The sequence below is a fragment of the Rhinoraja longicauda genome, chromosome 1, assembly GCF_053455715.1.
Source record: "Rhinoraja longicauda isolate Sanriku21f chromosome 1, sRhiLon1.1, whole genome shotgun sequence".
Taxonomy (NCBI): domain Eukaryota; kingdom Metazoa; phylum Chordata; class Chondrichthyes; order Rajiformes; family Arhynchobatidae; genus Rhinoraja; species Rhinoraja longicauda.
The window spans coordinates 26,193,117-26,206,982 of NC_135953.1; the positions used below are offsets into that span (position 1 = coordinate 26,193,117).

The following is a 13,866-nucleotide window of genomic DNA, read 5'->3' on the forward strand; positions in this document are numbered from 1 at the left end:
GAATGCGCCTCCCATACGATGCAATAATTTAGGTAATTTAGACAGCAGCAACCCAACGAAACGAAACAGTTGTAACAGTTTTGGACAGGGTAAAATGCAAGTTGATCTATGCGTTGTGGCCATCCGGCTCAGCAGGACCGGTTCATAGCAGCTTTGGCCCTGGGGATGAAGCTGTTCCTGAGTCTGGAGGTGCGGGCATAGAAGGCCTTGTATCGTCTGCCCGATGGAAGGAGTTCGAACAGACTGTTGCAGGGGTGTGAAGAGTCTTTGTGGATGCTGGTGGCTTTTCTGAGGCATCGTGAAGGGGACAGTGGAAGAGTGCCAGAGGAAGGGATATAGGTGGATCCCCTTCCACCTATACCCCTTCCTCTGGCTTCACATCTCCCACCCCTTCTCTCCAGATCTCACACCCTTTTGGCTTCTTCCCATCTTTAGACTTACAGCATAGACAGTTTGTCAAACAGCAACAGCACTACCACTTGGTGTCTTTTATGATAACATTGGGGTTGGTCCTTCGGCTTCAATTGGGGATTTGATAGAGAGAGGGTGGGGTAAAAATTGTGTTAGCCAGACATTTCAGAGAAACATTAGGATTCTTTTTTTCTTTAAATGCAATTTCCAAATGAAAGAAGCCCTTTGGTACAACTTTAGATTTAGATTTTTTATTATTATTGTCACATGTACAGTGAGAAGCTTTATTTTACGTGATATCCAATCAAATCAGACAATACTACACATCAAGCCAAATTCAAGTACAATCAATAGAGCAAAGGGACAGATGCAGGGTGCAGAATATGGTTTTCAGCATTTGCACTGGGTGTCAGGTACATGAGGTCATGTTTTTTAGACCCAGCAAAGGGACAGCAAGTCCATTAAATTCAATAGCGAGAAGCAGCTATAAACACCAGTGTCTTGAAATATATATATTTTAAAAATTTGATTTCTGAAAACCAGGAAAATCTTTTAATATTCAAAAGGTTTGAGTCAAATAAGAAAAGTGGCGAGATGGCTACACACTTTTTGGGCAAAGTTTGTTCTGGTCCTCCAATAAAATAGAACCACGTCACATCAATCCCTTCCTTCGGCATTAAGGTGGCACCAGCTAGAAGGCAACACTGGCAAAAACACACAAGGTGAACAAACACTTCTGTGAAGGTCAGTGAAGAGCATCAGCAGCTTATCTCTTGAAGTTATGGCCTGTTGACATAAATGAAACGAGAGGCCCGGTCAAGCTCAAAGAGCTGACCACGAAAGACCCTGTCTGAAGAAGGGTCCTGACCCGAAACATTGCTTATCCATGTCCTCCATAAATGCTGACTGGCCCACTGAGTTACTACAACACATTGTGCTTCAAGCAAGATTCCAGCATCTGCAGTTGACTTGTGTCTCAACAAGGAGCTTGGAGGCAGGTCAGTAGGTTGGATTGCACGGTGAGCTATTGAATGAGGACTGCATACAAAATTGGCTTGGTGGAAGGAATCAGAGGGTGGTTGTTTTTCAGTTTGGCGGTCTGTAATCAGTGGTGTGCCGCAGGGATCAGTGCTGGTTCCCTTGCTGCTTATCACACATGTTTACAATTTGGATGAGAATGTGGGTGGCATGATTAGCAAGTTTGCAGATGACACAACATTTGTGCTATAGTGGACAGTGGAGAAGGTTATCCAAGGTCAGATTAGGATCTAAATCAACTGAGAAAAATGACAAAGGAATGGCAGATGGAATTTTATCAAAATAAAAGACAAGTGCAATTTGAGAAATTAAACCAGGATAGGCATACACAGTGAATGGCAGGACCCTAGGGAGTGTTGCAAAACAAAGACCTTATGGTAAAAGCACATAGTTCCTTGAAAGTAGCGACACAGGTAAACGGTGACAACAAAAAGCATATGGCATGATTGGCTTCATTCGTTAGGGCTTTGTATAATAGAGTGGGAATATACATGATACAAGACGCTGGTTAAACCACAATTAAAGTACTGTGTGCAGTTCTAGTCACCATATTGTAGGAAGGATGCAATTAAACTAGCGAGGGTGCAGAAAATATTCAAAAGGGAAAGAAATGCCTTGTGATATAAGGAGAGACTGGATAGGCTAAGACTGTTTTCCCTGGGGTGAAGGAGGCTGAGGGGTGACCTTTGTTTATCAAATCATGAATGGCATAGAAAAGATGAATGGCCACAGCCTTTGTCCCAGGGTAAAGGGAGTCTAAAACTAGAGGGCATAGCTTTATGTGTAGGAAAATAACTGCAGATGCTGGTTCAAATCGAAGGTAGACACAAATTGCTGGAGTAACTCAGCGGGTCAGGCTGCATCTCAGGAGAGAAGGAATGAGTGATGGTTCGGGTCAAGACCCTTCTTCAGACTGATGTCAGGGGAGGGGGCGGGACAAAGATAGGATGTAGTGGGAGACAGGAAGACAGTGGGAAAACTGGGAAGGGGGAGGGGAAGGAGAGGGACAGAGGAACTATCTGAAGTTCGAGAAGTCTATGTTCATAACACTGGGGTGTAAACTGCCCAAGTGAAATATGAGATGCTGTTCCTCCAATTTGCGCTAGGCCTCACTATGACAATGGAGGAGGCCGATGACAGAAAGATCAGACTGGGAGTGGGAGGGGGAGTTGAAATGCTGAGCCACCGGGAGATCAGGTTGGTTAAAGCGGACTGAGCGAAGGTGTTGAGCGAAACGATCGCCGAGCCTGCGTTTGGTCTCGCCGATGTAGAGAAGTTGACATCTGGAACAGCGGATACAATAGATGAGGTTGGAGGAGGTGCAGGTGAACCTCTGCCTCACCTGGAAAGACTGTTTGGGTCCTTGGATGGAGTCGAGGGGAGAGGTAAAGGGACAGGTGTTGCATCTCCTACAGTTGCAGGGGAAAGTACCTGGGGAGGGGGTGGTTTGGGTGGGAAGGAACGAGTGGACCAGGGAGTTACGGAGGGAACGGTCTGCAGAAAGCAAAAAGGGCTGGAGTTGGGAAGATGTGGCCAGTAATGGGTGGAGGTGACGGAAATGTTGGAGGATAATTTGTTGTATACGACGACTGATGGGGTGGAAGGTGAGGACAACGGGGACTCTATCCTTATAAGAATAGGGAGGGAGCAAGAGCGGAGCTGCGGGATATAGAGGAGACCCTAGTGAGAGCCTCATCTATAATGGAAGAAGAGAATCCCCCTTTCGTAAAGAATGAGGACATCTCTGATGCCCTAGTATGGAACACCTCATCCTGGGCGCAGATGCGGCGTAGACGGAGGAATTGGGAGTAGGGGATAGAGTTTTTACAGGGAACAGGGTAGGAAGAAGTGTAGTCAAGATAGCTATGGGAGTCAGTAAGTTTGTAGTAGAAGTCGGTCACTAGTCTGTCTCCTGTGATGGAGATGGCGTGATCCAGAAATGGTAGGGAGATGCCAGAGATGGTCCAAGTGTATTAAAGAGCAGGATGGAAATTAATGGTGAAATTTATGGTCAGTGAGTTCTGCATGGGTACAAGAGGCAGCACCAATGCAATCGTCAATGTAGCGGAGGTAGAGTTCGGGGATAGGGCAATTAAGTTTAGTGTAGACAATAGGTGCAGGAGGAGGCCATTCGGCCCTTTGAGCCAGCACCGCCATTCAATGTGATCATGGCTGATCATTCTCAATCAGTACCCCGTTCCTGCCTTCTCCCCATACCCCCTGACTCCGCTATCCTTAAGAGCTCTATCCAGCTCTCTCTTGAATGCATTCAGAGAATTGGCCTCCACTGCCTTCTGAGGCAGAGAATTCCACAGATTCACAACTCTCTGACTGAAAAGGTTTTTCCTCATCTCAGTTCTAAATGGCCTATCCCTTATTCTTAAACTGTGGCCCCTTGTTCTGGACTCCCCCAACATTGGGTACGCCTGGAACTGGGATTGTTCGACGTACCCATAGCTAGGGGCCATGCGAGTGCCCATAGCCACACCCCGGATTTGGAGGCATAGCTTTATGGTGAGAGAGATAAAATTTAAAGAGGACCCAGGCACCACGTTTTTCACACCGAGAATGGCGGGTATATAGAATAAATGCCAGAGGAGTAGGTAGAAGCAGGAACAATTAAGTTTAAAAGATATTTGGATAGGTGCATGGATATGGTAGAGCGATGAAGGGCAAAAGCATGCAAATTTGACTAGCTCAGATAGGCACCTTTGTCGGCATGGATGAGTTGGTCTGAAGGGCTTGTTTCCATGCTATATAGCTCTGACTCTGAGAAGACCCAAGGACAGATAATAATTATCCACAGATGGTAATTATCCTAGATGCTGTCTGAACTAGCAGAATTTATAAAGCATTTAAAAATACAAAGTATTATGGAATTCTTTGGATGTATCTGCACCAAATTTTTATCATGATTAGTCATAATTTTGAGAACCTGTTAAAATGAGTTGTTGAATGCTGATGCACTTTAAATCCAATGACTTAAATTGAAGAACCTGGGAACAAAGTTAAAAGGTAATAAAGAACAAATTCAGTGCTGATGCTAGAAATATTTTCATTATAACTATGATGAATTCATAGATTAGATGTCCAGCAAAAGTTGGAGAGAGGAAAAACTAAAATCAGATAAAAGTCAGAAGAACAACATCTCCCTCAATGTCAGCAAGTCAAAGGAGATAGTTATCTACTTCATGCTCCATCAGCATCAATGGTGCCGAACTGGAAGTTCAATGGTGAAAATATTGTAAAAGTTCTTTCGTGGGCCAAGCACATTGAAGCACAGCCCAAAATGAATGAATGAATGAATGAATAAGTTTATTGGCCGAATATGTGCATATACAAGGAATGTGCCTTGGTGCTCCGCTCACAAATAACAACACAAACATACAGTTACCAATTAAGTATAAAGCATAAACACATCAAAACAATAAGGATACAACAAAAAGGCACACCAATGCCTTCCTCAGGAGTGAGAAAATATAGCATGTCTCCAATGACTCACACAAACTTCTACAGATGCACCTCAGAAAACATGATGTTGGATTGCAAGAAATTGCAGTTTTAGATGTAGCCCAGCCCCTCATGCAGATCAGCCTCCCCACCATTGACTCCATCTACCCTTCACATTGCTCAGGAAAGCTGTCAATATAATTAAATAACTTTCACACCACTATCATTCCTTCTTTTTCCTGCTCCCGTGGGGCAGAAGATATAGAAGTTTGAAAGCGTGCACCACCAGATTCAGGAACAGCTACTTTCTTTCTGTTATCAGGCGTCTGAAGTATTCTTCGACAAGCTTGGGTGCAGCCCAAATTCCCCAACCTACCTCACTACAAACATTAGACTGCGTCTCTGGAATTGTTACACTACAATGCTAAGAACTATATTCTGCACAATGTATCTAGTTCTTTGCTCCACCTATTGTATTTGAGTTTGGATTGAATGTATTCATGTACAGTATTATTTGATTTGACTGGATAACATGCAAAACAAAGCTTGTCACTGTTCTTTGGTACGTGTGATGATAATAAATCTAAACCCAAGCATATTAGGGGCTGGTATTGGTATAAAAAAAAATTGTAGATTAAGGGAGTACACAAAAAGTGAAAAGGCATAGATAGGTCTATCCTATCAACAAGCTTGCCAAATTCACGACTCTCAGTCTGAAGAAGGGTTTCAACCCGTCACCTATTCCTTTCCTCCAGAGATGCTATCAGGCCCACTGAGTTGCTCCAGCTTTTTGTGTCTATCTTTAATTATTACTGTGTTAGCCACCTCCTAACAATAAAATACTTAGTGAAAACATTCAACTTCATTTAAATTTACAACACAGATTTATATTTTAGACCAGGACTGGAGTAGTGATATTTGACAGTATTTTACAACAAAGATCACCGCAGATCTGGTGTCAGGAGAGTTCAGCTGAAAAATAGCAGCAGACATACAAGGTGTACAAAAATGCCAACATGATTGCCAAAGGCCAATCAGGAACCACACCCTTTTTTCTGTCTTCTATATCAGTACCTTTGGAGTAGCGGTTCATATGGTCATAAGTGATGGGAGTAGAATTAGGCCATTCGGCCCATCACGTCTACTCCACCATTCAATCATGGCTGATCTATCTCTCCCTCCTAACCCCATTGTCCTGCCTTCTACCCATAACCTCTGAATTAGTTAGTTCAGTGCACAAACATTTTAAAAGTTCAAGCGTCAGCAGGAGCTCCACTGTTATAATTTGGCTTGAAGGCCAAATATTGACCCAAGAACAATGCAGTCAGAACTTCCCATGGCAACAATAAAAGTGAGATTGCCAGTGATGACTCTACAGCTGTTAGCTTCCCAAATAAAATACTTGTATTTAAAGATCATTTTCCACAACTTCAGGAAAGCCAAAAGAATGGACAATTTTGAAATACTGATGGAAATGGGGCTGACAAAATATCAACATGTTGAGGAGCAAACAATACAAGAAGAGTGGATCCAGTGAATAATCGGTACAATAAATCAGGATCCTCTTTCAGTCTTCTACATCAGTGTCTTTACACATAAAGTTAGTTCAGTGCAAAAACACTAAAAATATGAGGAACAGCAGAACGTTTCCTGTTAAAGGTTTCCTGGAGGCCATCTATTCTGCCCAACAGAGTGTTGGTGCATTAAAAAAAACTTACATAGGTGCATCCTCCACACAGAGGTTTACTGACGATCATTGCTCCAATACAAAGATAATAAAGACAACTACTAAAGCTTTGTACTTGCATTAATGGGAACCATGCTCAATCTCTAGGAGGATGCCAACAAAGCACTCCTGCATTTTCGTATAAGACAAACTGTGCTTATATTTTAAATTCTCTTTAAGAACTTAATAAATGGCAAGGCAAGGCTATTGCCCTCTTGCTGGCTGTTCTGCAATAAGATTGATCTTTTACCTTTTGAAGCAGACAAGAAAAGAGGGGAAAGCAAAATAGCACAGGCAGATCATCTTTTGTGACTCCAAAATGATTGGCCTTGTAATGCGAGTCTGCAAGAAAGCAGCTTGCAGTGGCAATTTGACATCTGAGCCAGGCACGTCCCAAGGCACTCCTGATGATTAAGCACCTATAATGGAGAATATTCTGCCTATACAGTGCCTGATTGACCACAACATCTACGTCCTCAGAGGGTAGACGCATATTATCAACAGTGAAAGCTTCAGAAGCTCCACAACACTGGGCTTTTCTATCATTTATCCAAGGCTACATGCCTACCAGCATAGTACAGAAAGATTGTAAAATATTTGCCCAATCAAATCCTTTGCAACCATGGCACACCATGCCATTAAACATAGTATCAAGATTAGGTATTCTAAATGAACCTATTGCTCTGTAGCCCGATTTAAAGACTTACTGGGCCAGACACTCAGTTTGGGGAGAAAGAAAGGATCATTATTACAGGAGAGAGAAATCCTGAAATGATCATTTTAATCCACTGCACTTTTTCCAGCAATTCTACCTACCAAAAATGTTGTAATTGCTTAACATAAATATTGATCTAAAAGTTTAAAGAAACAAGCTAAAAGTCATTCCAGGAGCCAGAGAAAAAGACTGTAATGAAACAGTGTTTTCCGATCAACTATGATGCTGCCTCAAGCAAGATTTTTGTTCTACTTGTACCTCACTGTACTTGTGCATGACAGTAAACTCCATTCGACTTGGAAAGCAAACTTAATAGATTCTATAATGAAACCTTTAGTTTATTTTGTGCTTCTTCTCAAACCCAAAACATAATTTCAATAAAAATGGCAAAAATAGTTAATAAGGCTATATTAGAGAGGAACAAATTACGAATAAGGTAGCTTATGACAATATGAACAGTATTATTAAAACCAACAAAACGGTGCATTTCAATTTCTTAGAAATATTTAATTATCTTCATAACTGTGAAAAATAATAAGGCTGCATTTCCATAAATGAGTTTACATAACAGAAAGAATGGGTCATTTCATCACAAACTTTAAGAATAATTCCCTCTTCTAGGAATTGCCTTTTGCCCAGTGACTCTCCCACACTGATGATTGGTAGCAGGAACTTACCTGAAGAAAATCAAAAGGGTCTAATCTGTACCCATGGCACAGGATGCAATGAGTGCTAAAAGGATAATATTTACAGAAATACTGAAGTCAACTAAAAATTTAAATCTGAAATACACCCAGAGCAGAATATTGAAAATATACAATACCTTTGTTTGATTTATTGCTTCGTTGCGAAGACGCTGTTTATTCCTCTGTAATTTATTGGGTATCATCTTCCCAGTCCGAAAGTCAAAGCTATTGAGGTCGATACTGTTTCCAAGATATCGAGACAGCTGAGGTTTACTCCTGAACTTCTTACCACTTGGGCTGAAAGGCAGAAGAGAAAATAAAAACCAAAACAGCTGGTCAAGTACCAGTTAATGAAGGAAACGCATGCTCTGTAGTGGTCCCAGCATCACACATTGGAGCTTAATCCAGAAAGTGTGCAAGACAACAATTTCATAAGTACACCATACAGATTATATCATTTTCTACAAGGGTTGAGTCCTCCATTTTGATTACAGGAAATCTAATGTGGAAGTTGTGATATTTAACGTCATCCAAACACGATCTCTGAAAACTAACGATTGGCCATGTAAGCCTAAAAATAACAGTTCACAGGTGCAGCTGTTTGGTAACATTATCCAGATCACGAAATCGTGACAACCAGCAATGGTTTCCGAAAAGGTCTAAACACATCACTGAGAGTAGCAGCAAAGTCTCTGATAGCAAACACCTTCCAGAAAAAAAGGTTTGAAGGCAAGATCATTTTTAGGAAGGCTATCAAGGTTGTGCAACAACATTTTGTAATTGTATTTCTATTTCACCATAACAAACTCAAAATAGAGCATTAAAAAATAACTTGCTTCACATTTCTATAAAGATATTTCACAAAAATATTTTGAGAAGTTGACTTGGGTAATTCCCATCACCATGCAGAAGGCTGTCATAATATAGTATCCATTTTGCATGTTCTTATTTTGCCAATTCATTTGTCCTGTATTATTTTGAGAACGCCAAAGGTCACATTTCACAGAAATAAACCCATTTTCCTGCATGAACAATATATATGGCTCCAGGTGGAGAAATCATATTGACTACGTGCCAAAGATGCATCAGATAAAATTGGAGATATGGTCCAATAAAATGTAATTTCTGAAATTAATAATAATTTATTAATTATTCTGAAAGGATATGGAGAGTAGGCTTCGAGGTGTGAGAGTCTACAATTCATGAAAACCTTGAGAAAAAGGATAAGGAATGGGAATATCTGACCACAATCAGACCTGAAGTAGTCGTCCATCCAAATGCTAGTATGATAGCTAATGGAGGAATGTCGCAGGATACTTCAGCAAGGTGCACATCACCATATTAAACACCCGGAAATTCCTAAATGCCACTCACAACCAAAGTCTGTTATGTAGTTAGTTGCTGAATCATACCAGCATTCAGATGAACGTGTCGCAAAAACCAACTCCAGATATTTGTGTCAATATGCAAACCCTTCAAGGAACTCATTTGTACTACTGTTATCAAATAATTTCTGTAATTTCCCAGCTAATCAATGAATATATACGTATAATTGCACCATCGCTGGGTCTTCTAACCAAAGAAGACAGAAACAGTAGAACTCGTACTGTTGATCATAATGGCTTAGAATTTGAGATTAGTGACTAAAAAATAACACTGGACATTGAACAACTCGATATGTGCTCAGAAAGCATCCATGATCTTCTGTGCACCAACGTTCAGTTTAATGGACAGTTTCCAGTTGGACAATATTAAAGGTAGCCTTTAGCCAAAATCCCAAGCCAAAATTCCCCACAACTCTTCAATCAGTCAAGTCATTGAGAGAGTCTAACCCAGAAAGTATAGATTAAATTCATGTAAATAATAAGAAAGGTAGAAGTGACAGAACAAGATGAAAAGAAATAATTTCCCATTGGCTTTGGGCTCTTAAATTATGCAGAAGTATAATTCCACTGTTTAAATATTACATTTTCAGAGAAGTTATTAAAATGTACCCTTTTCTAACTGTACAGAACCCAATTTTTTAAAATGAGATAGTTTATGCTTTTACTTGGGAGTTCAATGCTAAATATCAAAACATCATGTGAAAGAACAGATTTGCATTTTCTACATTTAACCGCTTGTGTACGATACCTCGCATTTATCTGCATTTAACTCCATCTGACATTCCTCATCCCATTGGTCCAGTTGATCAAGGTCGTACTGTAATTTCAGATAGCTTTTTTCACGGTCATCAGTATACCACTGATGTTCATGTAATCTGCACACTTACTAGCCTTACTATCCACATTCTCATCCAAATCATTAATGGAAACAATGATCTAAATGGACAGGGCAGTGATCACTGCGGCACACCACTTGTTCTAGGCATCGATTCTGAATAACAACCCTCTCTCACCAACATCTGTTTTCTGACCTTCAAGCCAATGTGGTATCTCATTGGCTAGCTTGCCCTGGATCTAACTGTCCAGAACAGCCTATCATGCTGGAACTTATCAAAGTCCCTGCTGAAATGTCTCCCTCACTGTCCTCATCATTTTAACAAATGTTGTCTTTTTCACAAGTTCACAAGTTATAGTAGAATTAGGTCATTCAGCCCATCGAGTCTACTCCGCCATTCAATCATGGCTGATCTCTGCCATCTAATCCCATTTTCCTACCTTCTCCCAATCACCCTTGACACCCGTTCTAATCAAGAATTTATCTATCTCTGCCTTAAAAATATCCACTGACTTGGCCTCCACAGCCTTCTGTGGCAATGAGTTCCACAGATTAACTACCCTCTGACTAAAGAAGTTCCTCCTCGCCTCCTTTCTAAAAGAGTGCCCTTTAATTCTGAGGCTATGGCCTCTGGTCGTAGACTCTCCCACCAGTAGAAACATCCTTTCCACATCCACTTTCATTATGCCTTTCATTATTCTGTAAGTTTCAATGAGGTTCTCCCTCAACCTTCTAACCTCCAGCGAGGAGAGGCCCAGTGCTCATCATATGCTAACCCACTCATTCCTGGAATCATTCTTGTAAACCTCCTCTGGACCCACTCCACCAATATGGGGCCCAAATTTGCTCCAAATGCGGCCTGACCAGCGCCTTATAGAGCCTCAGCATTTTTTAGGCTTAATTCAGTGCAACAGCATTCTCATCCTCAGATATTCATTTAGTTTCTCACTGACCTCTTTTGAACCTCTCCACCCCCACACATTTATCAGTTCATCGATTTCAAAACTCAATGCCAAAGTTTATAAATTGCTTCATAACCTTAGCTCGTCATTAACTGTTGAATTCAACTAGCTCCGTCCGATAGGAGACTAACATTATCCAATGGCTACAACCAGCTGTATTCCCATAGCACAATATTAATCAAATATGATGAGACCGTCTACAGTTCTTTGCTAAAAATTGGACAAATCTAATCTGTACTATACAACATTTGCAAAGCAAAGGCTTGAGATCAGTGTCAGAATTTTCCTGTAGCAAAAAATGATATACAAGCCCACTCTTAAAGTGGTTCCATATTACATTTCCCTAACTGGCTAGGCTGAAGCAACACATCAGGTAAAGAAATAGAAGAGAATTTTAAGTTATGAATTTAACCAATTAGCATTAGCATCCAAACAGCACATGGGAAAAGTGACTGTCCATCAATGGAGTGATACCACCCAAATTTGTGTCTGCTTTTCCTGTAACAAACGTGTTTGTATTTCTCAGATGAGGTTTACTTTTATCCATTGCACCCAATCAGCCAACCAATGTCATTAAAATTGTGAGCATTGCTGATTATCCCTCCAGAGTGCAGAATATAGTGTTACAGCTACAGAGAAATTGCAGTCAAAACAAAGTGCAAAGTCCTGTTACGAGATATGAGCAGGTTTCCCTTACATTACAGGTCCACAATGAGATAGATTAGTGGACAGTCAGGAATACATCCCTTAGCCTCTGAGACATCAATAAATTGTCGAGCTATGGAGGCAGACCATTCAACCGTCTGATCATTTGCTGTCATGTTTCCATACATACATGATTAAAGTCAACCCCATTCATAACTAGAACAGGTTAAGTAAAGAGAATGGAAACAGAGTGTAGAATATAGTGTTAAATCCACAGAGAAAGTGCAAGGTCTGCAATTAAGTCGATTGAGGCAGCCGGAAATACATCCTTAGCTTGATAGCAGCAAGGAAGAGGCTGCCCTCGAATCTGGTAGTACACGTTCAAGCTTTTGTACAGTCTGCCCGATGGGAGACAGACGGGAAAAGAGGGAGCAACAGGAGTGTCAGTGGTCTTTGATTATGTTGGCTGCTCTCCCAAGGGCAGCATGAAACATTGATAAAGTCAATGGTGGGGAGGGAGCGGGATGGGGGGGGGGGGGGGGGTGGGGGGTGGGGGTTAGGGGCTGTAATGCTGGTTTGGATGGATGATGTTCAGGTCTTCCTCCATAGTGGGTAGTCCAGAGCTCAGAGGACCATCGGAACACAGCTACCAGCCTTGGAGGGCATCTACAACACACGATGCCTCAGAAAAGCCACCAGCATCCACAAAGTCTCTTCACACCCCTGCAACAGTCTGTTCGAACTCCTACCATCGGGCAGACGATACAAGGCCTTCTACGCCCACACCTCCAGACTCAGGAACAGCTTCATCCCCAGGGCCATAGCTGCTATGAACCGGTCCTGCTGAGCCAGATGGTCACATCGCACAGTGAACCGGCACAGATCTACTTGCACTTTATTCTGTTTTAAAACTGTTACAATTTGTTTCATTGGGTTGTTTAAATTAATACAGACTAGCCAACTCATTTATTGCATCGTATGGGAGGCGCATTCCCAATCTCGTTGTACCCCTGTACAATGACAATAAAAATATATTGTATTGTATTGTATAGCTCGACAATTTATTGATGTTTTGAGCAGAATAGTTGCCAAACCTGCTAAGATGTGCCCTGATAGAATGCTTTCTCTGGTGTGGAAAACGGAAGTCATTGAAGAGACGAAGGGCGTGTGAGGTGTCGTGGACATGGGTAGGAGGAGATTGGACCACTTTGGGTTGCAAAAAGACCTCAAATTCTGTAGAGTTCACGACAGGTAGATCTGCAATGTGGGCTTGGGAGGAGACTGTCAATATTTACAACCATAGAAGAAAGTTGTGGGGGTTGGGGGGTTGGTGTAGATCCAAGAGCCATCGGAATTTGGAGCAGAATGTGGTTAGAAAACACCTCTATGCACATGGTGACAGCATTTTGGGACTTTTCTCCAATTGCAATTCAGTGGTACGTCAGTGGTAGGTAGAGAGTTTTGTGAAGGCACGTATGTGGAGTTAAGACTACAAATCACTCGGCCACATTGAATGTCATGACAGGCTTGATGAGTTAAATGGCCTTCTGTGTCCACATGCATTGGCAAAACACAAACACTTGAAAGAACCAATCAGGGCCAAGGCACATGAGTTAAATAAGAGTAAAAAGATCATAGATCATAAGACATAGGAGCAGAAATTAGGCCATTCGGCCCATCGACTGCTCAGCCATTCGATCACGACTGATCAATTTTTCCCTCTCAATCCCATTCTCCTGCCTTTTCCCCAAAACCTTTGATGCCCTTACTAATCAAGAACCTATCAATCTCCGTTTTTAAAATACCCAATGACTTGAACTCCACACTCATCTGTGGCAATGAATTCCAGATTCCCCACCCTCCAGCTAAAGAAATTCATTCTCAACTCCATTCTGAAAGTACATCCTTTTATTCTGAAGCTGTGCCCTCTGGTTCTAGACTCTCCCACGAGTGGAAATATCCTCTCCACATCCACTCGGTCTATGCCTTTCATTATTTGGAAAGTTTCATCCT

General features: G+C 41.5%; 1 protein-coding gene across 1 annotated transcript in view; it reads right to left on the reverse strand.

Annotated features, from left to right (window-relative positions):
- The window catches only part of LOC144605887 (methyl-CpG-binding domain protein 2-like), a 77,328-nt gene that overhangs the window by 47,368 nt on the left and 16,094 nt on the right, over positions 1–13,866 (reverse strand). The window contains exon 2 of the mRNA XM_078421574.1: positions 8,164–8,323. Coding sequence (XP_078277700.1) covers positions 8,164–8,323 — 160 coding nt within the window. The remainder of the gene's footprint in view (positions 1–8,163; positions 8,324–13,866) is intronic.